Source organism: Oncorhynchus masou, chromosome 1, assembly GCF_036934945.1.
Source record: "Oncorhynchus masou masou isolate Uvic2021 chromosome 1, UVic_Omas_1.1, whole genome shotgun sequence".
NCBI classification, from domain to species: Eukaryota; Metazoa; Chordata; class Actinopteri; order Salmoniformes; family Salmonidae; genus Oncorhynchus; species Oncorhynchus masou.
The window spans coordinates 62,632,883-62,658,015 of record NC_088212.1 but is presented as its reverse complement, the minus strand read 5'-3'; the positions used below and the strand labels follow the sequence as shown (position 1 = coordinate 62,658,015).

The 25,133-nt window shown below is 41.7% G+C and overlaps 2 protein-coding genes across 2 annotated transcripts; one reads left to right on the top strand and one right to left on the bottom strand.

The window, feature by feature from the left end:
* The first annotated feature begins 776 nt into the window (after window positions 1-776).
* On the top strand, window positions 777-19,185 carry LOC135547619 (CKLF-like MARVEL transmembrane domain-containing protein 4). The gene is made up of 4 exons (XM_064976782.1): window positions 777-1,717; window positions 8,261-8,437; window positions 14,820-14,918; window positions 16,526-19,185. The coding sequence occupies exons 1-4, from the start codon at window positions 1,532-1,534 to the stop codon at window positions 16,688-16,690; spliced, it is 627 nt and encodes a 208-aa protein (XP_064832854.1). The 5' UTR covers window positions 777-1,531; the 3' UTR covers window positions 16,691-19,185.
* On the bottom strand, window positions 19,136-25,098 carry LOC135547624 (CKLF-like MARVEL transmembrane domain-containing protein 3). Its single transcript, XM_064976795.1, has 5 exons — window positions 24,471-25,098; window positions 22,044-22,199; window positions 21,493-21,588; window positions 20,921-21,038; window positions 19,136-20,107 (listed from the first exon to the last, which is right to left on the bottom strand). The coding sequence occupies exons 1-5, from the start codon at window positions 24,588-24,590 to the stop codon at window positions 20,076-20,078; spliced, it is 522 nt and encodes a 173-aa protein (XP_064832867.1). The 5' UTR covers window positions 24,591-25,098; the 3' UTR covers window positions 19,136-20,075.
* Between the last annotated feature and the right edge of the window lie 35 nt (window positions 25,099-25,133).

Here is a 25,133-nt window from a genome sequence, read left to right as displayed (position 1 = left end):
TCTCAAATCATGATACTGTGTGTAGGTGGCAAGTAAAATCCACATTGATATTGCTCTGTTTCACTGTTTAATTTACTGGTATTCAGTGTGGATTCTAGAAGTGACACCATTGGGTACATATTGGGTAGTCATTTTATCAAACCCCTCAACCTACCAGTTGTCACTTAGTAGCATGTGAATGGCCTATAAGTGGAAGTGAAATAAGAATATCACCCTATTTACTTGTCCCTTGTGAACAAGTGATTGTCAGGGTCAGTACTCTGAAGTACTTAGGATTTGTCATGACCTTGACCATGAGATGGCAGTGCAGTGTTTTTCCAGACACAAGGACAGTAGGACACTTAAGTGCGATTTATTTGTCCTTGCTCTACAACTGAACCCACCCAAAGTAAACTTTGGAGCTGAACAGATGATAGTGATCAGTCTTTATTTTGTATGTTTAAATGTCTGTCATCACTTTTAGTAGACATTACTTAGCTGATGGTCAGAGTAAGTAATGTAGCCTATAGTTATTTTATGAATTATGCCTTTTTGAAAAGTCTCTTGGTGAATATTTGTTTTGCTTGTTCTGTGTCATATGTGTTGATTGGCCCTATTCGGCGATATGTAGCCTAGTGGTATCTATTGTCTACTGCATAGTCGATTAACATAATACTGTAATGTGTTACAGTAATCGGGGTACTATTGCAAACACCATACCGTAGGCCTAGCCATAGAGATGATGGGCCTACCTGCCAAAGCGTCATCAGTGTACACCTGTGTACACGTCACGATTATAGACCACCACTCTCCGCGCCCTGCATGGCAGGGGAAAACCTACGCAGTATCTATCAACGAACGATGTTACACACATCCGGAAAGTCCTTCAGTATTTACAATTAAATCAACGGGATAATAAAGATTGCCTCCTGGACCTAGGCTACCAGAAGTTACTATATCCAATGGGCGTCTTCAAGATTTTAAATACTTTTGAACGCGTTTGCATACAGGAATGTGCAGTTTTTTGGGCGAAGACTTTACATTTACAGTAACCGTAATATAATTTGAATTCCAGCTCAAAACTTTTGGCTACAAAAGCCATGGTGTAAAAACGGCATGCCTCGTTTCTTCTGGCCATGATGGATGTTTTTGTTATTTACATACAAGTATCACAAAGGAGCGGAATGTAGCTCGCCTGTTTCTCCAACTCCCTGAATAGGTGTTTTCGGTGCGTGCAGAACAAACCAGAATAGTCCCCTTACATTGGTGCGCAACTGTAACGCAATTTGTATCACATTCTTTTTGGAAGCAGCATTTGATCAACGAGGAATATTCGCGGAATAAGCATTGTTACCCCCCTTTTTTTTTAAATCGCCACAACAAATAGCTTGTTGTGCGATCGTCGCATCAAAAGTGATCCGTTTTTATTTGGTCCCTTTCGCTTATTGCAAACAAGTGTTTTTTGTTTTGTTTTCAAAGCTACACGGTGAGTATTCCACCACGCTACTCTAATAAAGTGCCCGTGCGTGTAGGAGTGTACAGTCAAATCATCATGAGGAACACCGAGGAGGCGGAGGGGTTTGATGGCGAGGCCTCCAACACTTCCATGATCTCGGGAGCAAGTAGCCCATACCAGCCCACCACCGAGCCCGTACACTCAAGGAATGTTTTGGGTGGCATTAGGTGTGACTTCGAGTACCTGAAGTCACACTTTGGCATATTAAAGGCCGTTGAAGTGGTGAGTTAAATCATTCAAGAGACTGCTTGACTAGGCAACTGAAGAACTGTAAAGATGTGCATATGAAAACGCTTAATTGAATGATGTGTAGCTTCATTTGTATGTGTGTAGCTGTACTTGTCTGTTTTTGATAGATGGCCTGCTTCTTTAGGCACAGTGACATAGTAGTAGCCCATTTTGCATGTTGGTCACCCACAGTCCACTCTGCTACACTTAAAAAAAAAATCTAATCAAATTTACTCTCACATGCGCCGAATACAACTGGTTTAAGATTGTACCGTGCAATGCTTGCTGACGAGCCCTTCCCAACAATGCAGAGTTTAAAAATATAATACACAAGAATGGGGTTATATACAGGGAGTAACAGTACCATATCAATGTGCAGAGAGGTACCTGAAGGTAGTACGCGGTTTTGCAATGGAAGTAGCCCAAATAATGACAAATTCCTCTACTAGAAATAATTCCTTATCAACCAGTTCCTTACTGTTCAAAAGTTTGGGATCACTTAGAAATGTCCTTGTTTTTGAAAGAATAGCAACAACAACAAAAAAGGTGTCCATTAAAATAACAACATTGATCAGAAATACAGTGTAGGCATTGTTATAGTAATAAATGACTATTGTAGCTGGAAACTGCAGATTTTTTAAATGGAATATCTACAAAGGCGTACAGAGACCCATTATCAGCAACCATCACTCCTGTGTTCCAATGGCATGTTGTGTTAGCTAATACAAGTTGATCATTTTAAAAGCCTAATTGATCATTAGAAAACCATTCTGCAATTATGTTAGCACAGCTGAAAACTGTTGTCCTGGTTAAAGAAGCAATAAAACTGTCCTCCTTTAGACTAGTTGAGTATCTGGAGCGTCAACATTTGATTACAGGCTCAAAATGGCCAGAAACAAAGATCTTTCTTCTGAAAATCCTCAATCTATTCTTGTTCTGAGAAATGAAGGCTTTTCCATGCGAGAAATTGCCAAGAAACTGAAGATCTTGCACAACGATGTGTACTACTCCCTTCACAGAACAGCGCAAACTGTCTCTAACCAGAATAGAAAGAGGAGTGGGAGGCCCCGGTGCACAACTGAGCCAGAGGACAAGTACATTAATTAGTGTCTAGTTTGAGAAACAGAGGCCTCACAAGTATGGCAGCTTAATTAAATAGTACCCACAAAACACCAGTCTCAACGTCAACAGTGAAGAGGCGACTCTGGGATGCTGGCTTTCTAGGCAGAGTTTCAAAGAAAAATACATATCTCAGACTGGCCAATAAAAAGAAAAGATAAAGATAGGCAAAAGAACACAGACACTGGACAGAGGAACTCTGACAATAAAAATGATAAACATGGATTAGCTAACACAACGTGCCATTGGAACACAGGAGTGATGGTTGCTGATAATGGGCCTATGTTGATATTCCATTAAAAATCAGTCCAGCTACAATAGTCATTTACAACATTAACAATGTCTACACTGTATTTCTGATCAGTTTTATGTTATTTTAATGGACAAAAAATGCTTTTCTTTCAAAAACAAGGACATTTCTAAGTGACCCCAAACTTTTGAACGTTAGTGTATAACAATTGTATGACTGTTTATTTTCAAGAAATCAGCAACATTTCTCTCAGCAGTTTACAGGAAGGGGAAACAGCATAGTTTAATGTGGGGCTTGAGCCGGTACACCTAAAACCAGATGTCTAGGAGGGAGAAAACACAACAACAAAGGAAGATGATGCCTCCCAAAGCTATGATAATTCAGTTGCAGAGGAAACGACTCGGCCAGAGTTTTGTCCCCTCTTTTGGTGCCAAACCGCTCAGTCAAAGATTGTGCTCTCACATAGCCTACAGATGAAGCACTGTATCCACAGTGCGGGAAAACCAGTGGAACTAAGGAAGTAATTAAGTGCATACAGTGCCTAGGGAAACAACCTGAGCCCCTTACTCAGAAGATGCCATGTTTGAATATTGCTTCGTTTGAATATTGCTTCATTAGCAATTAGCATTCTGTTGTGCTGTACAGAGGTCAAAACACACACCCTCTTGACTCTTTAAGTGAACTCATTGTACAAAGAGTTTTGATGTTCAGAGAATTCACCAGATTCAAAGCCCGAAAAGACACAGTACCCGTGTGACAAGGAGAACGGTAGGAGAGATGTACCCGGAGAATCACACACACCGGAGATATTTGTCTTTGAGAAAGACATCTGTAGCCTGTGTGTAAAGTCTGTGCTGAGAGCAACTCTCTGTGCCCAGGTGGACATTCACTGCTTGGTCAGATGAGACTGACGACAAGCATGTGATAACACTGTCATAGTGGGAGAAAGCTGATCAACTAGAGGTTACATAAAAACAAACAAAACACTGAGGTCAAACAGGAAGTCATGTCTTTCATTACAGTTACCCAGGGTAAATTGTTGTGGAAACACCACAACTCCCAAGGACATTACAGGTGTGAATGCGACAGGTCTTTCCAGTCTTTCCTGGTCATGCCAGTCTAATTCAATAACTGCACTGGGCATGATGTCTGAATGTCGTTATCTCACCTTATCTCACCTTTACCATGTCTGCCAACCAAGCGGTGTTGGCGTTATGGACCTAGTCACTGTATTACTTTATTAGCCTTGCTTGCTTTTCTTCCTCTGTAAGGGGGTTTCATTTGAACGATAGTACAGAGGAGTTGATAACACATTCCTTACGTTTACTCATGGCAGCTCATTCAGGAAATATGCTCAAGGTTGACCATAATAGTTTTACAGTCACAGAGCTCCCATATGTAGGCTTGGTTTGACTGTCAGTTGACCTTGGAGTGCATGTATGCCACAGCCTTTCCCACTGCCACTGGACAATGATTGGCTGGCTTGAAGGGCCACACAGGGAACTGCTGAGGCCTGGTGTTTTACTATTTCATCCCCCGAACACCGTTCATTGTAACTCATCTGCAAATGTGCCCAGTTTTTCCCTGAACAAGAGCACTCTCAATGTAAATGGATCATCGCAGTTCAATCCACATTAGTTTCTGATTGATATTGTTGAACTAAATGAAACTAGTGATAATGGACTAAAGTCTAGTTTAAAGGGAGAGTTTATGATAAGTTATCCTTCCCTAATAGGCTACTCATTATTCAGTTACATAAAATCACATACGATTTCAGCTATAAATCAAAAAGCATACTTTGTGGGCAAGTAAAGTTGAATGTTCGGCGCTAACCTTGCTGGTCAAATCGGGATGGTTTTGTGTGTAGTACAGTATATGTCACATTAGTTAAGTTGAGGTGAAACTCTCCTCCCGTTAGCACGTTTACCTCTCCTAATGACTTTACTATGGGAACTGTTCCTACCGCCACACCCACTTGGTCTCTGGTCCCATAGAGGTTGTTGTAACATAAACACTGAAGGTCTGAGGTTGACCTGGTGTTACTGGGAGAAGCAGTAGCCCCAGGATACTGGTGCTATCACCTTCAGAGAACCTTTCTTTGTGTCAGTCTCTGGTAACTTTACATGGGTGTGAAAAGTCTCGGGACAACAGGCTTTTGTGGATCTCATCTCCTCTCAGCATTTCTACATAGCTCAAGTCATTTTACCCAATCAGCTCTAACCCAATCAGCTCTTACCAATCAGGTTTTGACAGTCCCTCCTTTTTGTACTGTTTATAATGTAATTTACACGGTGGCCTTTATAATACCAAAATAAAGCTCCCGTTTCATCTCATTTGTAGAGTGTTGCCTTTTGGATTAAGTTGTTACATAGCTATTCAGTTGTCAATGGACCTTGTAATGTTGATCTTTTTTTGGATGCTTTAGCAAGGGAAAAGTTTAATATTATTGAAGGCCCTTTTTGTAGGCTGTGTATGGAGCTAAATGAATTTACCAGACGCTGCTCCATGTCAGCTTGCACTTCCCATTCTGGAGAGACTGTGTATTCTGTTCTAATGTTTCTCTCTGACTGGTCTTCAACAAACACACATGATAGGTGGAATTTCTGACTCTACAGACATCTCTGGGATCAAGAAACAGGAGAGGGAAAAAAACATATTTTTGCACAGATTACAATGAGCCATTTGGGCCAGGAACGAAATACACAGGACACCACTGATCAAAGGTCGTTGGAGTGCAGTCTGTGTTTTGATGCCTACCTCCCATTCATTTTCTGGGAAGGGTTGCTTTTATCACGACTCAGCGACGACTTCATCCACACTGCATCCACCCCCAGTCTGGACACGTCCATGTTGTAATGTCACGCCGTGTGCACCCAGACAAACACCCTTCTAATGGGGTTTCTATTGGCTGCCACAGAGGAAGACATGGGCTCGAAGAATCCCTCACTGAGGTACCTACTGCAAGTGTGGGGTTGACAAAGATTTTCCAGTCTGAAATAATAATACGTTTGTGTGTGTGTGCGCGTGACTGTGAACGTGCCTGTGTGTCTGCGTGAGAAACCGTGTGTTGCGAAGTGTTTGGGCTTCGCAAGGCTGTAATTGCAGCAGATGTGTGAAAGGTGGTGAGCCAGACAGCCTGTCAGGAGTGTAGCCTAAGCGCTCTCCCGCCTCAACAACTCTATGTGTCAGAAATAGAAGAGTGTTGTGATGAGGAGCCCTGTTGCAGTCCCCTGTTCTGTTCATTAACCGGGCTGACAGGTTTAAGAAAAAGCCCGGGGCTAGGGAGGAGAGGAGGGGAGCTGGTCAGAAGGAACACGACCAGCTGCCTCCCTGCTGCTCCCATCACCATCTGGTTCAATATACTCGTTGATTTACTCACTGCACTTATCATGTCAGTTGTCTCCTATGTCAGCCAACTAAGATGCCAGTTTTACAGCAAATTCTGACTTTGACAATATTGATCTATGCCATAGAAAACTGTTGTTGTCAGATGGATGACCATCTCATCCTCAAGGTATCAAAAACTTGTTCTTCAGGATAATATATGACTGAGATGGAGAGGAAAGAGTGGCTACTGATCTGCATTGTGTCTGACCCAGAACAAGACAGGATGGATTGGGCCTCGACACTGCGCCAACATATTTTATGGAAAATGTGTTTTGTTTTTATGAGGAAAAAAATTATATTACAGATGGATTGGTCTTTTTTCCAACTTTATTATGGTAATTCTTTACACATAAATCATAGGCTTCATATAGTCTCCAACGCTATTACAGGTAATTGTACAGAGGTGAGTGGTTTTTCTCTGTCTAAAGATAACATCATGGCTAAAAAGGAGGTGAATCTGCTAATTCAAGTCCCACTGTTGCCATGGAAAGCGTTGTCTGTCAATCACCCTTTCCATTTAACTAGTACAAAACAGGAGTTGGCTCTTCACAGAGAGGCCTCGCTCAATCTGCGTTTCAGAAGAGCATGGAAAACAGACAAGAAATCTGAGCAGGTCATACATTATAGAAACAGCATGAAGTGTACGTATATGCAAATCTGTGTCTCCTTTCATGGCTTCTTGATAAGGTTTGTTAGTGATGGATTCTCATGGTTAAATCCCAGACTTGGTATTGGTACTTTTAAAGTTGTGGCCGTGAGCAGATCCTCAGACGCTTGGCTGTACATGTCCCATGTGGGGAGCTGTAGACTGTCAAGAAGTCATGTGAATTCCTCATCAAAGCTGTGAAACCAAGCGTCTGCTTAAGACATCTGAAGGCTCCCCTTAGGAGGGGGATTTTTGAAAAGTGGTGGGAGGAGAGGGAGGGAAAGAAAGGAAAGGGATTCCATACGAGTGTGATGTCACTTTTGATGATGATACCAACATAGTGTTCTCTCTCACTCTCACGCTCTCACTGTGTGATGTGACTAGGGAATATTCCATTAGTCACCTTTTTAGCTTTATCAAGGTGGTGTGAATGTATACAGTGCACGGGTGCATTAGCATGCTTGTAATTCTCAGACTTCCTATCACAGAGCTCATACATTTTTCATGATAAAAGCTGGACTGGGCCCTTTATCCCAGATGGAACAAATTCTTTATTGAGATCTGTCAGGCAACTCGATCTGGTCTGAGCCGGCCCAGATGGGACAAAGCCTGGAATATGTATGCGTGGTGATGGCGGTGGTTCCGTCTCCCTCAGGCTCGCGCGGACCAACCTGTAATCTGCTGGTCTGAAGTTTGTGGAGAGTCGGGCTGATTGCATCGGAAGCCCTAAATAACACATTAACCTCCCGAGTTCTCCCCCATCACTGTGGTGGAGTAATGATTGGGAGGGAAAATATATCAATTAACTGTTCACAATGAGGTTGTGGGCTCCTCTCACTCACTTCCCAAGGCAATGCCACTCCATCAGCACCAGTCACCTCAGTCTCATCAAAGATTTGGAGTAAGGTGAAAGAAACGTGGATCGTGTCACTAGTTGATATATCATTACTAAATGGCTAACCCCTGGCATGCCTCTCATGATTAATTAACCATATAAATACGTAATTTGTGGTTTTCACGTTGGTCATACTCCGTCTGACTGAATGAGTTTGTTTGGGGTGATGTGGGTAGTATCATAACTACCTTATTTTAAGGCTGTCCTTGACCTGTCCCTCTTCCTCCTCCCTCTCTGCAGGCCCTGGCCCTTATAGCCTTCATCTGCATAGAGACCATCATGCTGTGCCTACCCTGCGGAGGGGTCTACTTCTTTGAGTTTGTCAGCTGCAGTGCCTTTGTAATCACCGGCGTCCTCCTCCTCATCTTCAGCCTCAGTCTGCACACCAAAGTGCACCACGTCAACTGGAGCCTGACGGTGTGTATACAACCCACACGCACTGGCCAATCACATCCTCTTATACTGGAGGCAAGAGTCTGGTTCAGATGTCGATAAGCCAATAGACACTTCTTCTGGAGGACTTAAAGAGTTGTTCTCTTTGCTTTGAGACTAAAGTTGTGACTAGTTTATATACAGTGTTATTACGTAGGTATAAGAGCAACTTCACATGACGTATTAACATATGTGATTGAATAAAAGTTGATTGGTTGAACTGAAGGGTAAACTGAATTTGCTGACTGTGCACTTGCCTATACAATGTGGGTGAGAATTAGTTTTTTTTTAAATGGAGTCATAGCAAATGTTAGTGGTGGATATTCTCCAATCCAACATGGCCCCTTTGACTATTTGCCTACAAACACACATCGTTAGAGCGTTGGGCTCCGGTACAGGATGTGTTACAGATGGAAATGGAAACGCTGAACACACTGCATACCAGAAAGAGAAATGGATGGTGAGTTAAAGTGGTTTAAATCCAACCATAACTATCGTATTGCATGGTATAGTTAGTACTATGTGTTTTTACCTCAAACAGGCATACGGGGGTGTGCCTTTGGCTTTTACTGTTGGCCAAGTGAAGCAAAATGAAGCAGGGCTTTTATATATTGTTTTAAATAGGCTTTGTGTGTTTTTCTCCTAAGGCCCACTGGTTTTGGGCTATGCAGGACCCTTCAAAGAGATGGAAACACTGCACCATGTCCACACAACATATTGCGGTCTTTGTATCTCTATAATTCAGTACTTCCATATGAAAAATATCAAATGTCTGTGAATGTGATGTCATAACATATTTGGGGGGTTTTATCGTCTTATGCACACCATTTGTGTGAAGAAACAAAAGTAATTTAGTGTGTTTATGCCGTCGGGCCTTTTGGGGTGGGCAGTTGAAAGGTCTGTAATCTGTATTTATTTGAGTCAGTTAGAGGCTGTTGCGTTGTGTGCATATGTGTGTTTGGTTGTGGCTTAAAGAGAGCTGTTGCCACCTCCAGGGCTCTTATTGGCTCTAGATTGGAGTAGCGGACTTGGCCTCGGCATAGTGGCCCATTTTCCCTTCATTGTATTTATATCTGTGACATTCAAACCTTCTCCAATGTGAGTGGGCTCCAGGAATTTTGACATTACACAGCAGTTTTGACTGAGTGTAAACCGAGAAAGTAATTCTCCAAACACTCCAGGGACACTGAAATGACCCCCTTGTGGAGCTGACTTATAAATGTGGAAAACGTCTGAGGGTCTGTTCTTCCAATTATGTGCTATTTGATACTGTCATGTCAAACCCGTGCTTGATTATATGTTTGGTAATGGTCTATTGCTGTCTTGGGAATACACGGGAGCTATTCCCTCACCTAAGAAAATGAGACCAGCCATGGGCTTTATCATAAAGCTCTCTGAGGTAACTTTTACAAAAAGTTGTTGAGTGAAAGCTCCTGGAAATATCACATTTGGTTAGAGGTCATTTGGTTATTCAGATACATTGTTGGCGTGAGCTAAGGGGAGTGAGCTAAGGGGAGTGAGCTAAGGGGAGTGAGCTAAGGGGAGTGAGCTAAGGGGAGTGAGCTAAGGGGAGTGAGCTAAGGGGAGTGAGCTAAGGGGAGTGAGCTAAGGGGAGTGAGCTAAGGGGAGTGAGCTAAGGGGAGTGAGCTAAGGGGAGTGAGCTAAGGGGAGTGAGTTCAGTATTATGAGTGTTCTTTTTCTTTCCCTGTCCCTGGTGAACTGTGTGATCCCGTGTCTCTGGGTTTGGGTGGCAATGTGCCGTTGGTCTGTCTTGTGCTGGCAGAGACTGACTCTCTTTTTGTGGCGTGGCCACAACGATCAGACATTGTCTCAGAGCTGACTGTCTCTCTTGTCTCTCCACACAAAGGCTTTCAAATTACCAACTGCCATGCCAGGGAGTGCCAGCACAGAGAAGGGTGACCACGCACACAGACACTGCCAGTTTTAAATGTGGGCGACTGCTGGCCCAGTCAATGCTGGGAAAGTTCTTGCTCACAAATGAGGAGGCTGGGAACATAAATCTCACTACATGCTTGACTGGAATGGCAGGCGGTGGAGGACCTGAAGTGGCCTCTAGACTGGATCTTTGACAATGTGCCAGGTAGTCTCCCCTCTGAGTGATAGCATATGCTGATCTGGTTTGCAGGTTATCCCCTCTCACTTTACTGCAGATCCTGCTATGCCAGCTCCTTATCCTTTCTGAACATGGAAATCAGGCAGTGTATTGGCTTGAATGGAGCGAAGGTTTCTGTTTTGATAGATGAACCTGTGGCAAATCACAAGCAACATCTTATTTATTTACTTTGCTGACTAATGATTAAACATGCGATACAGTGCATTCCTCTTGCAGATGTATCGGTGTGGTTTATTTTCTTTTGGATCTTGGCATCTGTTGAAATAGTGTGCAATGCCATCCTGTTTGTGTATGCATTACTAGCTTCTGCTGTTTGTTCCAAAGCAGGTCTCTGTCAGACCCCATGCTGTTTTACCTAGCAGGGTCTATTCCCTCCCCCTACACGTTTAATCCACCTTCAAATTATGGCTTGCTATTGTGATTCATCTGTTGTGCTCGCAGAGCCCTCGTCTCTTACATTCTATTCATTTTCACTCAGTTATTTCAGAGGGGAGTCCAGGAAACGTTTTTCACTGCAGTTTTTTAAGCCCTGTATTTTGCCACCCAAGCAGAAGACATGCAGTAATTATGCTTCTCTTTTTATCAATTTCATCCCCCCCCAAAAAGATTGTTGAACTGAATGTTTTCTGCAATGTGATGTCTACTCGCACTTCAGAGAGTTTGTCTGGATGTGCATGTGTCCTGTTGCCTTGATCCTTTTCTAAATCAGCATAAACACGCAGCTGAAAACATTTGGTAGAACCATTTTGAAGGGGATGTAGCTTCTGGAGCCTCGACAGCCCTCCTCGGTGAAAGGCCACTCCTAACGCACTCAAACTTTCTGGCTTCCAGAGAGCCCCTGGCTGCTCTGCCAAATGCTGAGCTTGCTGACATCTCCATCCCTCCCAGAGAAGCCAGTAAGTCTAAGCGGCCTGCCTGCCTCTCTGCCTGGGGGCTCAGGGTGAAGAAGGGGTTGGAGAAGTGTGTCACTCTGCAGAAAGAGCGAGAGTGAGGCAGCGGTTTGACTGGGGTATTTAAAGGCAGGCGCTCCATCTTTTGCTACTGCTTTACAAACCGCAGCTGTGCATGTGGTAATGGTTTCTCCCAGAGAGTAATGTGCTGGGGTGAGCTGGACCTGGGGTGAGCTGGACCTGGGGTGAGCTGGACCTGGGGTGAGCTGGACCTGGGGTGAGCTGGACCTGGGGTGAGCTGGACCTGGGGTGAGCTGGATCTGGGGTGAGCTGGATCTGGGGTGAGCTGGATCTAGGGTGAGCTGGATCTAGGGTGAGCTGGATCTAGGGTGAGCTGGATCTAGGGTGAGCTGGATCTGGGCTGCGTAGTAGAGGGAGTGTGGCAGTATTGACGCTGAGAAATTAGTCCAGTAACACCAGTTGGACCAGTGTATGCTGTGCTGTTACTAAGGTTGTTGGTGATGGTGTGTTCAGTGGGAGATCCAGCTCTAAAAGATAGCCTCGCGCTGCTGTAGGAATGCTTCCATTAAACACATCAGACAGATTAAACCCCAGGATAAACAGCACCTTTCACAGTTTTACATCCCACTGAGCACCGTTTGCCTTCTCTTCACACATCTTGCCAAACAGATCACACACAGACACGCTCTCTATACCTGCCAAACATAGACTGCAAATACAGGGAGTGAGGCATTAGAGTTTATTTGCCTTACATTTGAAGCCAAGTGTGAGACTCAGGCTTGATTAGTTTCTGATTGACTCCAGCATTTGTGTGGTTTGGTGGTCTGAGCTGTACATGTGTGTTGGTGCAAAAAGGGGAGACTTGAGTCTGGTTTGGCCAGTGTTCGTTTTGAGGGTCTCGCTTGGCTAGTGTTCAGTCTTGAGTCTAGTTTTGCCAGTGAGTCTGTGGGGGATAGTTGGTGTCATGTGAGATGATGTGGGTTATGACTACCATTATGCAGCTATTCACATAGGGGGGCATTGCCCCAGTCATGCTGAAACATTTATTAAGCTTACACTGAAGGATTGGTCAGGCAGAACAACACATCCTTAACATCCACAAACAATTCCAAAAATTCAGATTAGAGGTTGACCGGTTAATGGCCGATTAATTAGAGCCGATTTCAAGTTTTCTGGACAATCGGAAATTGGTATTTTTGGATGCCGATTTTGCAGAATAAATGTATTTTATTTATTTTTACAACTTTATTTACCGAGGCAAGTCAGTTAAGAACACATTTTTATTTTAAATGACGGATGGCCTAGGAACGGTGGGTTAACTGCCTTGTTCAGGAGCAAAATGACAGATTTTTACCTTGTCAGCTCAGGGATTCAATCTTGCAACCTTACGGTTAACTAGTCCAACGCTCTAACCACCTGCCTCACGAGGAGCCTGCCTGTTATGCGAATGCAGTAAGAAGCCAAGGTAAGTTGCTAGCTAGCATTAAACTTATCTTATAAAAGAAAATCAATCAATCAATCATAATCACCAGTTAACTACACATGGTTGATAATATTACTAGTTTATCTAGCGTGTCCTGCGTTGCATATAATCGATGCGGCGCAGATTCGCGAAAAAAGACTGTCGTTGCTCCAATGTGTACCTAACCATAAACATCAATGCCTTTCTTAAAATCAATACACAGAAGTATATATTTTTAAACCTGCATATTTAGCTAAAAGAAAGGTTAGCAGGCAATATTAACCAGGTGAAATTGTCACTTCTCTTGCATTCAAGAGAAGTGTATATGCAACAGTTTGGGTCGCCTGGCTCATTGCGAACTCATTTTCCAGAATTTTACGTAATTATGACATAACATTGAAGGTTGTGCAATGTAACAACAATATTTAGACTTAGGGATGCCATCCGTTAGATAAAATATGTGACGGTTCCGTACTTCACTGAAATAATAAACATTTTGTTTTCGAAATGATAGTTTCCGGATTCGACCATATTAATGACCTAAGGCTCATATTTCTGTGTGTTATTATGTTATAATTAAGTCTATGATTTGATAGAGCAGTCTGACTGAGTGATGGTAGGCACCAGCAGGCTCGTAAGCATTCAATCAAACAGCGCTTTTGTGCGTATTGCCAGCAGCTCTTCGCAATGCTTCAAGCATTGCGCTGTTTATGACTTCAAGCCTATCAACTCCCGAGATTAGGCTGGTGTAACCAATGTGAAATGGCTAGCTAGTTAGCGGGGTGCGCGCTAATAGCGTTTCAAATGTCACTCGCTCTGAGACTTGGAGGAGTTGTTCCCCTTGCTCTGCATGGGTAATGCTGCTTCGAGGGTGGCTGTTGTCGATGTGTTCCTGGTTCGAGCCCAGGTAGTGGCGAGGAGAGGGATGGAAGCTATACTGTTACACTGGCAATACTAAAGTGCCTATAAGAACATCCAATAGTCAAAGGTATAGGAAATACAAATCGTATAGAGAAATAGTCCTATAATAACTACAACCTAAAACCTCTTACCTGGGAATATTGAAGACTCATGTTAAAAGGAACCACGAGCTTTCATATGTTCTCATGTTCTGAGCAAGAAACATTCTTACATGGCACATATTGCACTTTTACTTTCTTCTCCAACAATTTTTTTTGAGACTAAATTGATTTTTATTGATGTATTATATTAAGTTAAATTAAGTGTTCATTCAGTATTGTTGTAATTGTCATTATTACAAATACATTTAAAAAATTGTCCGATTAATCGGTATCGGCATTTTTTGGTCCTCCAATAATCGGTATCGGCATTGAAAAATCATAATCGGTCGATCTCTAATTCAGATAGCTGAAGGATTGACAAGTATGACAATGATGTTGGTTACAGAGACTCTAAATATGCAACTTTAATATGACAGAAACTCAAATTCTACAGAAACTCTAAATATTTTACTTAAATATTACAATTCTGAAATACAGCATGAGCATACAGTACCAGTCAAATGTTTGGACATACCTACTCATTTAAGGGTTTTTCCTTTATTTTTAATATTTTCTACATTGTAGAATAATAATGAAGACATCACATCTATGAAATAACACATATGGAATCATGTACTAACCAACAAAGTGTTATTTTATATTCTAAAAAAAAAGTAGCCACCCTTTGCCTTGATGACAGCTTTGCACACTCCTGACAAACATTACTCAACAGTGTCTCTGTTCAACATGGTGCGAGAAGCTTGTACTAACTCCTGGCTACTTACAATATGTACAGTAACTATCAGTCTAAACATGACCTGTTAATTAACATGCATGGTCTGTCTGTCTGTCCCTACAGGACCTGGTCAACACTGCAGCCAGCACCTTCTTCTTCTTCCTGGCTTCTGTGGTCCTGGCTGCTCTCAACCACAAGTCTGGAGCCGAGATCGCAGCAGTGGTGAGTTCCCCCGACCCGCCCCACTGCATCCTCATCCTGGTCACTCCCCGTGACCCCTGACCTGAGCCTTCTCAGAGTGACCACCCTGTTTATTAGTCTGTCTCAGATGTACACCACTAAAACATGGGCTGAGGTCTGGTCTTTCTCCATCCACCCCCTCATCCTCCCTTCCCTACTCCCCTCTCATTGTGAAAGGGTTCTTTGATCCATTATTGTGCTACGCAATGAACAGTGGCTGGTGTTGCATGACCCACTAGATTTATGTTGTTTGAAGAGTAGCATATATGCATCTAAAATATACATCAGAGACATTTACTGCAAAATGTTCAGAGATATGTTCAATAATCAAATCGAATCCAAGACATTTAGCTATTAATTAACTTACAAGCCTCCCTGAAGTTTTTCTGTTGAATTTCTGTTTATCAGATTCTTTGTCTTTCCACATTATACTGTATTTCCTGTTAACTGCTGCCTCCCTGTGGAAGATAGCCTGAACTGCATTTCACCAAGTCAATATGGCATTTTGTCCCCACCAATAGTATAATAAAACCAAAATAGAATTGCTGCCACATCAAGCTGTCTGACGGTGTGAGAGGTTTGAGGATCAGTTGGCCAGACAGTAATTGGCCAGCTCAGAGGCGAAGTGTTCATGATCAGGGTGTGCTGAGAGCTTGATGATGTGTGAGCAGAGCCACAGTGAATGTTCATGGCTCCATTGGCCACCCTGCTGCTGCCACATCCACACCATTTACTGACTCAGTCCCTCCCTGGAGGTTATGAGCTGATTTCTGATGTCAGCTCTGAGCCGTGACATGGACGTTTACTCTGGAGTTCAGCTCTAATTCCCTCGTTGGAGAGAGAGAGAGAGAGAGAGAGGTAACACCTCATTGGTTTCTCTCTCTCTCTCTCTCTGTGTTTCGCTTTCTCTTTGACTATCAACCCTCTTTGTAACCCTCAACCTAATTTTGATGTCTCTCCCTCTCGTTCTTTGTACCGCTTGCTCCATGATCTCTTGCAGATTGTATGCATTTGTCTGGCAAAGCTTGCTTGTTTCCTTACACATAAGAAAGAATGCACGCCCTCGCACAAACTGCTGCTCCTTTAATTCCTGTGGTTGTGCATGAGGCTGGATCAGCAGAACTGTGTACTACAGGCGCCCGGTCGGTGGCCTGAGGATTTGTGCTTAGTCGTTTATGGTACAGATGTTCTCAGCAGGAAGTTTCAAATAAACATCCTGGGCTTTTCAAGCCTGAAGGGGGCCAGTTAAATCCCTGGGCTCTCATTCTGGGGAGGGATGGAGGGAGTCGTGGGAGGGGTGTATTTGTTGAATTCCACTCTGTCTATTTCTTTAGGGGCGTATACTGTATAAAAGGCTACGATTTGGAGACAGATTAGACACTTTGTGTGTTACTGTTTAATCAGATAAATGTCTTGCTGTAATTATACAGTAGTCCCTGCTTGAAATGTATTTACTACTGGGACTATTAGGAAGGACTGGACGGAGGTGTCATTTCCTCCTGTACTACTTAGAAACCCACATTTATTTTAAGTTCATAGTAACAGATATTCTGTTGTGTTAAATCATGTTTCTGTAACTTCCTGTGCAGATATTTGGCTTCCTGGTGACGTGTGTGTATGCTGTGAACACCTTCCTGGCTGTGAAGAGGTGGCGTATGGGTGACGGGCGCTCAGTGGCGGTCCAGACCAGTGAGTACATGCGAGCCCGCACTGCCTCCCGGGGAGAGATGGAGGCACGGCCTGACCTGGCCTGATGGAGGTGATATTCTGAGACCAAGACTGACATTTAGGGCTTCTATCTTACCATACCCTCTCTCCCACTACCCACTAGTGACATAACCAATCCCCGTACCCACTCCATGGATGAGCACTGCAGCCTCTTTACTTGGGGGTCTCCTTTGGTGAGAGTCCCTCAAGGCCTGGACCCAGAGCCCAAGCCCCCTGAGAGTACCAATACACAGACTGGGACTTGGTATCTATGGCCGCCAGCACGTACTGTACAGGGTTACTTGCAATACGTACAGGTAGCACTGTCTGTTTAGATATGGAATGTTTTTTTTTTAATGCTACAGATCGGACACAATGAGAACAACAATTTAATGAATTCAGTTGATATATATATATATATATTTTATTATTTTTTTAACATGAAATTGAAAATAAAGGACCAAAAGCTTAGGCCTATTCATTAAGGCAGGTCAACCGGTTATTAAGGTCATGAACTCAGATACTCTTGAAACACATTCCCAACACAGTTCAGTTCCATAATGTCATTACATTTCAGTTGTCTCCCTCTGTAGAAGACGTAAAGTAACCATCCTCAGTGTATCTCACTAATACACAACACCGAACCACATGAACTTTTGAAGGAAAATTGAAGGTATTCGTTTTTGACTCTTTTTATTGAAGGACTTGATTTAGTTTCTTCAGAAAGTATTCATACCCCTTGACTCATTCCACATTTTGTTGTTCCAGCCTGAATTCAAAATATTTCTTTCTCACCCATCTACACAAAATAGCCCCTAATGACAAAGTGAATACATGTTTTTAGAAATGGTTGATACTTTATTGAAATTCAGGCTGTAACATAACTAAATGTGGAAAAAGTCGAGGGGTGTGAATAATTTCTGAAGGCAATGTAGTTGGTATGGGTGCTATTTGTAAATGGCTAAAGAGTATAAATGTGACGTTTGTAGGTGTTGTACCTATAGTATATCTGGCCTAGTGAGTGACAGACAAATTGCACAGTGGTACGTTACTAACATGGTGGTACGTTTGGTAATTTAACTTAATACTGATTAACAGGTGCAGGTCGAGGTCAGCGTCCATAGCACATCTCAGGTATTGGCTGATTCATCATTTATTTTTGAAACTTAAATGTGGCATCACATACATTTGTCAAAAGATGTTGCCTTCTTAATAATTGGGTCCATGGCATACTCATTCAGAGAATGGCGCACCAATGGGGTTTTACTTTTTGCCATGAATGTATTTAGTTGAATGTGTGATCTTATTAACCTTATACAGCAAACATTATCACATACCTTATTTCAGAAAACACCCTCGCAACTTCCTGTATTTTTTTTTTGTTGAGATCACATTTATGGAGATGTAGCCTAAGTCTGTTCATATGTGCAAGTTTGTACTGAGTGTGTCTAGGATGAAGGACTTTTAGTTGACTTGTGTTCTGGTCATTGGATTTTCTGTTCTAAATAGTATTGTGCGTTTACATCTACACAACATTGTGATTCCAGGTGTTCTGTATTCCACAGACCCTGCTGGTAATACTGTATGTATATGTGGATTATGGTAAGGACACCATCAGAGGAACTGCTCATGGTGGATGCTTTATATAAAGTGCACCTTGTGGGACATCTTACAAATGTTTTAAAAGATGCCGTCTTTGTCAAAATGATCATATTTTGTGTTTAAGAGTTGATGAACCAATATTCTTTGTGAGAACAATCTTAAAGCCTAACTAAATGAATGACTTTTAGGCGAGGGCGGGAACATTGCAAATCTCAAATTAATTTGACTGAATTGACCGTAATAACTGTTGATTATGATTGAAACGTGTGCGAGGGTGGGTTTGTGTGAAGAATGGACAATCAAAATGTTTCTATTTATGTCTCTCTATTCAACGAAGGACTGATTGTTTTAAGTGGTGTATTATGCGTCAACTTCACAATAGTGGATCCATCTCCTTTATCTAGCAATACATTATTCTCTAACATGCAGTAATAGACCATGTGAGTGCATATGTAATCCTTGCTTTAACTAGTAGTGAAATGATGTGACTATAGTGGAACAATACGAGTTAATGCTTCATGAAGGCCTTAACAATCCAGAGCACTTTGTAAATATAACCTAAGATTTTGAACGGGGTGTATTTATATTACAATATCTTTTAACATACTTAAAACAACTCCACCAGTGCTTCATGCATAAGTTATGACTTGTGTCAAGGTTTTGAACCACTCACTATCCGAAATGGCTTATCTTAAAATGAAGACTTAACTGCTCTTATCTTTTTAAAGTTTCACCTTGATTTTCTTAAATGCTCTGTAATTGATACAGGTACTTGTACTCGAGGAGGCAGTCATAAAATCTGTATTGTTGTATTTAAAGAATTTTCTGTAGATTTAACAAAACTATCGTTTATGGTGACAACTTTGTTTCAAAATAAACGGGTTTGGAAATGTTGTCTTAATATTTTATTAAACAAAGTAAAGCTTACACTGGCTGAAAATCAACTGATTCCTTTTTCTTCTTTTCTTTACATGACCTGCAAAATTGATAAATGTTTGATGTACAAACCTGGTAAGAAAACCTTAATAGGAACCATTTTAAATAGGAAAACATTTTGGTGTACCATTTATCAATGAATGCAGTCCTACCACATTTGCAGTTTACTTTTCAAAACACAATCACAAAAGTCTCAGTGCTTTTCCATTATCAAAAGTTTTTGGAATTGGTAGAAAAGAAAACATTCCGCGGACAAATCCAAATTCAAACAGGAAGTGGCCATTTGGGCAGTCCGGTAAGAGTTGCTAAGTGCCATGCACAGTAAGTCTTTTCAGCTCGGTGAACATGGATCTGTCACAAAATGATTGTTATGCAAGGATATCACATCAGATATAGGAACATTTTCAATAAAGGTTACCAGAAATGGAAAAATCAAGCAAAGCCAGTATGATGATTGGACAGATGGTGTAACCAGCCAACCAGCTGCCAATCTTTTCAATTATGTAAACCTCATAAAAACAGGGAATTTCTCCAGATTCTTCCATTTAAATGTAGTGTCATCTGCCTTTGTTCCCCATGCTCCTCTTGGCATTATGGAGGCTGAGCAACTGTAAACCAATAGCCATCACCAAAACTACCACATTCCCAACTTCAGAAATGTATTTCAGAGTTTGGGAAATTTTAGCGCATTTGGAAAATAATACTGTTACTGTAATTGATCATTGTATGTGTCAGCATTCCAAAGCGCTAAAGACAGATTGGAAACCTGTTTTCACATCAGTTTCAAATTAAATGTGAATCCTTCAGGAAAACGTTGATGTCTGCAGTATGGCTGTCTTCCTGCCAGGCATGGTAGATTGGACACACACACACCGTCCCTGGGGTAGAATCTCTTCAGTCTGAGTCAGAGTCTGAGTCGTTGTACTCTATAACACAAAAACAGAAGAAAAAACTTTTACAGTTATGTTATGAGCTGTGCCTGTCTGTGTATGACACATCCCCCTGCCTATCCTTTCCAAAGAGGGAAGTGAAGTGAATGCCTTGTCTTGCTGAGTCCTGATAGCTCTGACCTCCTGCAATGATCAGGAATTAGAAAGGATGATAACGCCTATATAATCCTACAAGCTAATCATGATAGGTAGAAACACATTTGCGATCACCATGTGGACAGCATCGATGATTAAAGAGCTAATATAAATGTTAATAACATAGTAAAAACTAGGTTGTGCTGAGATATTTTCAGGGCAAATGAGAAATCAGAATTCAGATGTAACCATGTTTTGTTTATTGAATAGATTAGCTACTCCGCATGGTCAGAACCAAGCCAACAATCTGCACAGATTCTCACAGACGATGGGCTGACTCCACAAACACACTCCATGAGTATTCGATCCCCACTGACCTATGTGACCCTTGGCTGAGTAAACTTGAGCCATGTGGTCCACAATGTGGCTAATGATTTCTACTACGCGCTATCAGCAAACTGCAAGTTTGTTGTTTTCCTAAACTGTCCAAACACATTTCCTTAGAACTGACAGAAACTAAAAACCCTGAACGGAGAGTCAGCACCAAGTTTTAATTTCTATATTTCCTGTGTCCATTTTGGGAGAAGAAAAGGAAAGACGGAATGTTTCTGAGGGGCACTGTAGCAGCTACAGTGTGTAGCATTAGGGACAAAATGTAGATTACGTTAATTAGATCATACTATATACTAGACAGGATTTGAAAGAAAGCATTACCTGAGGTTCTTGGTGGGTCGTCACCCGAGTCCCCTCCTTGTTTGAGAAAATTAGCCAGGTCATTAAAGATGAAGTAGAAATCGAGCGCAAAAACAATGGTGGCAATGAACCCGAACACCTGAAGGGGGTGGAGGTGAAGAAAACCTTTGATATCAATGTGAAACTGCTAGTGAATCCAAAAGGGGGTGAAGTGTCTGACAGAAGCTAGCTTATAATATGATATCCAAACACAATGAAGTAATGCAGCGGAATAATCAGACACGACTTCTGAGTTAAATGTTAACTTCAGAGTTCAATGTGTATACAGTCACCTAGGTGGGGATCAAAGTAATTCCACGGAGAGCCTAGTGTCTGCCGGTTTTTGTTTTTTCCTTTCAATTAAGTGGAGTTCCTTACTAATTAGTGACCTTAATTCATCCATCAAGGACAAGGGAGGAGCGAAATCCCGCAGACACTCGGCCCTCCGTGGAATGAGTTTGACACCTGCGCTGCAAATGACGAGAGGACACAGCTCTGATAGTGGCATAGGCAAGATTAGAGATGTGTGGATAGTGTCAAGGAGCATTTCTTACCCCTGCTGCTTTAGAGGCCCCGTCGGTGAACTTGGAAACTGATATTATGGAGATGATAAAAAAGATGATGGACGCACTGACACAGCGCAGAAAATCCTAAAAGAGAGAAATAATACAAATTAAAAAGTAGTTTTGACATTTGTTTTATAATTGTCAGCAGTGGCTACCATCCCTACTGTACCCAAGTGGACTATAAATATACTGAGTGGACAAAACCTTATGAACACCTGTTCTTTCCATGACAGACTGACCAGGTGAAAGATATGATCCCTTATTGAAGACACTCGTTAAATCCACTTCAATCAGTGTAGATAAAGAGAAGGAGACAGGTTAAAGAAGGATTTTTAAGCCTTGAGACAATTGAGACATTGATTGTGTATGTGTGCCATTCAGAGTGTGAATGGGTAAGAAGAAATATTTAAGTGCATTTGAACAGGGTATAGTAGTAAGTGTGTATCAAGATTGGTCCATCACCCAAAAGACATTCAGCCAACTTGACACAACTGTGGGAAACAGTTGTAAGAACATCTTGGGAAGGTGTATATACTCACCATGAGGGGAAAGTGGAATCCCTTAAATCGCTCATTGAATTTGGTGGAATAGGCAAAAAGGAGGAAGAGGGCAGCCAAGAACTCAATCAGGGGTGCTGTGACAAAGGCTGCTGCCGTGGACGCAACAAAACAGATGAACGCGATGAGGGACAGAGCCTGGCGGAGAAGACAGAGGGAGGGAGAGATGGAGAAATTGACCAATAGAATGCAGTAAAGGCATACTAAAGTTATTTTGGTCCAAAATCTCCCTTTCAAGAAATGTTGCAGTGCCCCGAAACTATTACATTTCCTGTCTCAAGCTGTAAGGAGATGTAGCTGTTGAATGACAATTAATATACACAGACACTCACAGATACACTACAAGCCTATACTGTACATGACTTTTTGCTTGTTTATACACAATTGTGTTAACGTAATTGTTCACTTTCGCTAATCATGAAACATGTTTGTCTGGTTGAGCACGAATCCTGAAAGATGCAACTGCCTTTGTGATTTCAAAGATCGGAATAAGTCTTTGTTATCAGCATGCAGTCTCTCGACGAATCACAAGTTTGTGTTGACTTTGTACAGCATTTCTGGTGATAGTGCTTGTTTTCCTACACCCCCTTGTCCTGAGTTCCCCCGGCCAACATCATTGGACAAGACAAGCCCAGGCACTGTCATTCTACACAGAGAGCCATCTTGTCTTTGTTACACTGGGTCATCAAAACCACAGACATGGTTCGACTTGGGTAGGGAACTCCCCCAAATGCAACACAGACTGCTACTACAGCTTTCATAGATACAACCCTGAACACACTGTTCACCTATCTTACACTTAGAATGTGTTTCGTCATCGAATGACATTGAATATCTTCACGAGGCACAGCAGAACTATGCTTCTGCTTATCAGACATTTTGTCTGACCTTGACATGACTAACGTTTCTCATCTCAGACACCCACTGCTATGTTTCTGCATAGCAGGAACAGTTCTTACCAAATATGTCCTTGAATAGATAGTAAAGCAACCAGGTCAATTCTCCAGGAATCTTGGAATCTAACATTTGCTTCTGAGAATTCTGGCACGACACATTTCTTGTAAATTGAATGCCACAAGCGACAAACTAAATTACTGAAGCAGCATTATTGTCATTCCAGCTATTACCATCAGGGAAATCTCTGCATATGTTTTCCAGCTGTCTTGAGCCACTACTAAAACCAGCATATTTCATTTTTTATAGTGAGTGTTTCCATCCATTTCCAATGGTTAAAGTCATAGTAGCACCCGTGTGGTTTCTAGGACAACAAGGAGAGAGGATCATATTCTAAGTGTGTGTAAAGAGGCTGCATTGTTCTTGGAGACTGATTTCTTTACCTTATAGTGCCAGTCAGCCAGAGCCCTCTATTCCATACAGTATGGCTGTTGCAGAGTCAGTTAAGTAGAGACTCAGAGGGTTGATCATTGCTTTCTGCAGCACATCCATGAACTGAATCTCACATGCCAGACATAGGAGGGTCCATGATAATAACATATTTTTGAGTTCATTCGGTTCAAATCCTCGGTGATGACCCCTTTTTACAGTAAAGATATCTAAGCAGACGCACTCTTTGCTTCACTTCCTGATATCTGAGGTTTGAAATAATCCATCCCCATTGAATTATCAAGAATGAATGCAGTTCATGTATTTGCAACCCTTTGTAATTTGAGCAAACTCTCTCTTTGAAATGTATTTTTACCATGGTCATTTTTGTTTAATTGCATGTGCAAACGTGGCCCTACAATGGGCTACTGCACATCATGTCAAAACCTATTAGTAGATATCCACTATTACAGTAATACACGCAAAAGTGCGACAGTAGACTGACCACATGAAGTATAGAATACATTACAGTTGTATGTAAGGTATATTGCTTGCTTGTGTGAACATGAATTAGCCTACACAATGCTACATGAATATGAATGATTGTTTCGAGGCTATATGTCTCGAAAATGATTAATATGCATTGTCTTTCGTATAACTGGTATACATCTCACCTGAACGAAAAGGTAATCAGTCGTAAACTTAAAACCTTCCAAAGTAAAAAAAAAAGTGTGGCTAACTCTAATTCATAAATCTTTTTTTAGCGCCTTTGACGAAAACAAGATGAGAACCGTGTGATGGACACACTGATCTCAATAGAAATGAGCAGAATTCAATGGTTGTGTTTTCCATAGAGTTTACCCAAACAGCTGGTATACAATAGCATAAATTAATCCTAAAAAAAACCATATTTTTCAGCATTCAAATGTGTAACACTGAATAGCACAAACCCGTTAAATCGAGTGCACCCCGCCCCCGTCATCTAAACTTCTACGCATCTGCTTGTCTTGGCAGCGTTGAAGAAAAGTATTCGGAAGAAGCAATGGAAATAATGACACTAATATCTTCTTTGAAATGCTACGTTACCACTTCTGCAATAAGAAGTTGTCCTTTCCTTGAAGATGCGAATTCTTTGGCGATTGGGAGAATAGTTTGAAGGACACTTTGGCTCGGTCCAGTCGTATCCGGAGCTTCGATGTCCCCCATTGCAAAGATAAAGTTTGAGTTCAGTAATGGTTACAGATCCAGCGGGCTGGAAGAGTTGAGAGAGTGGAAAATGAGAAGCCTCGAAAAAGCGTGTTGCTTCTTGGAAGTGGAAACGGAAATAATGACAGTGCGAAAACGTAGTTCACAAAAGCTCAACATCTTCATTCTAGAGATGTTGGACCCTTATGTTGGGCAGACTGGGCTATGTGCATGCTAATATGCGTCAAAACTAAAATACTGTAATGTATTTGTTAAAAGTGTTGTGCTGTATCCCTCGAGTTTTATAAATAATATGTTTTAACTTTATGGGAACGTCATAAACAGGTCAAAATGCAATAGAAACATTACTTTAGAATAAAGCAGAAATAGACTAGGTAGGCCTACATGTAACCTGACATTGTTCAAAACATTATACAGGCCTAGGTTTCAAAGGTGTACTTATTTTATATACATGATAATTGTGTTGTTGCATGGATGAAGCTATACAAACAAAGGGGCAATCTGCAATTGATATATCCATTTTTTGATATAGAAATGAATGAT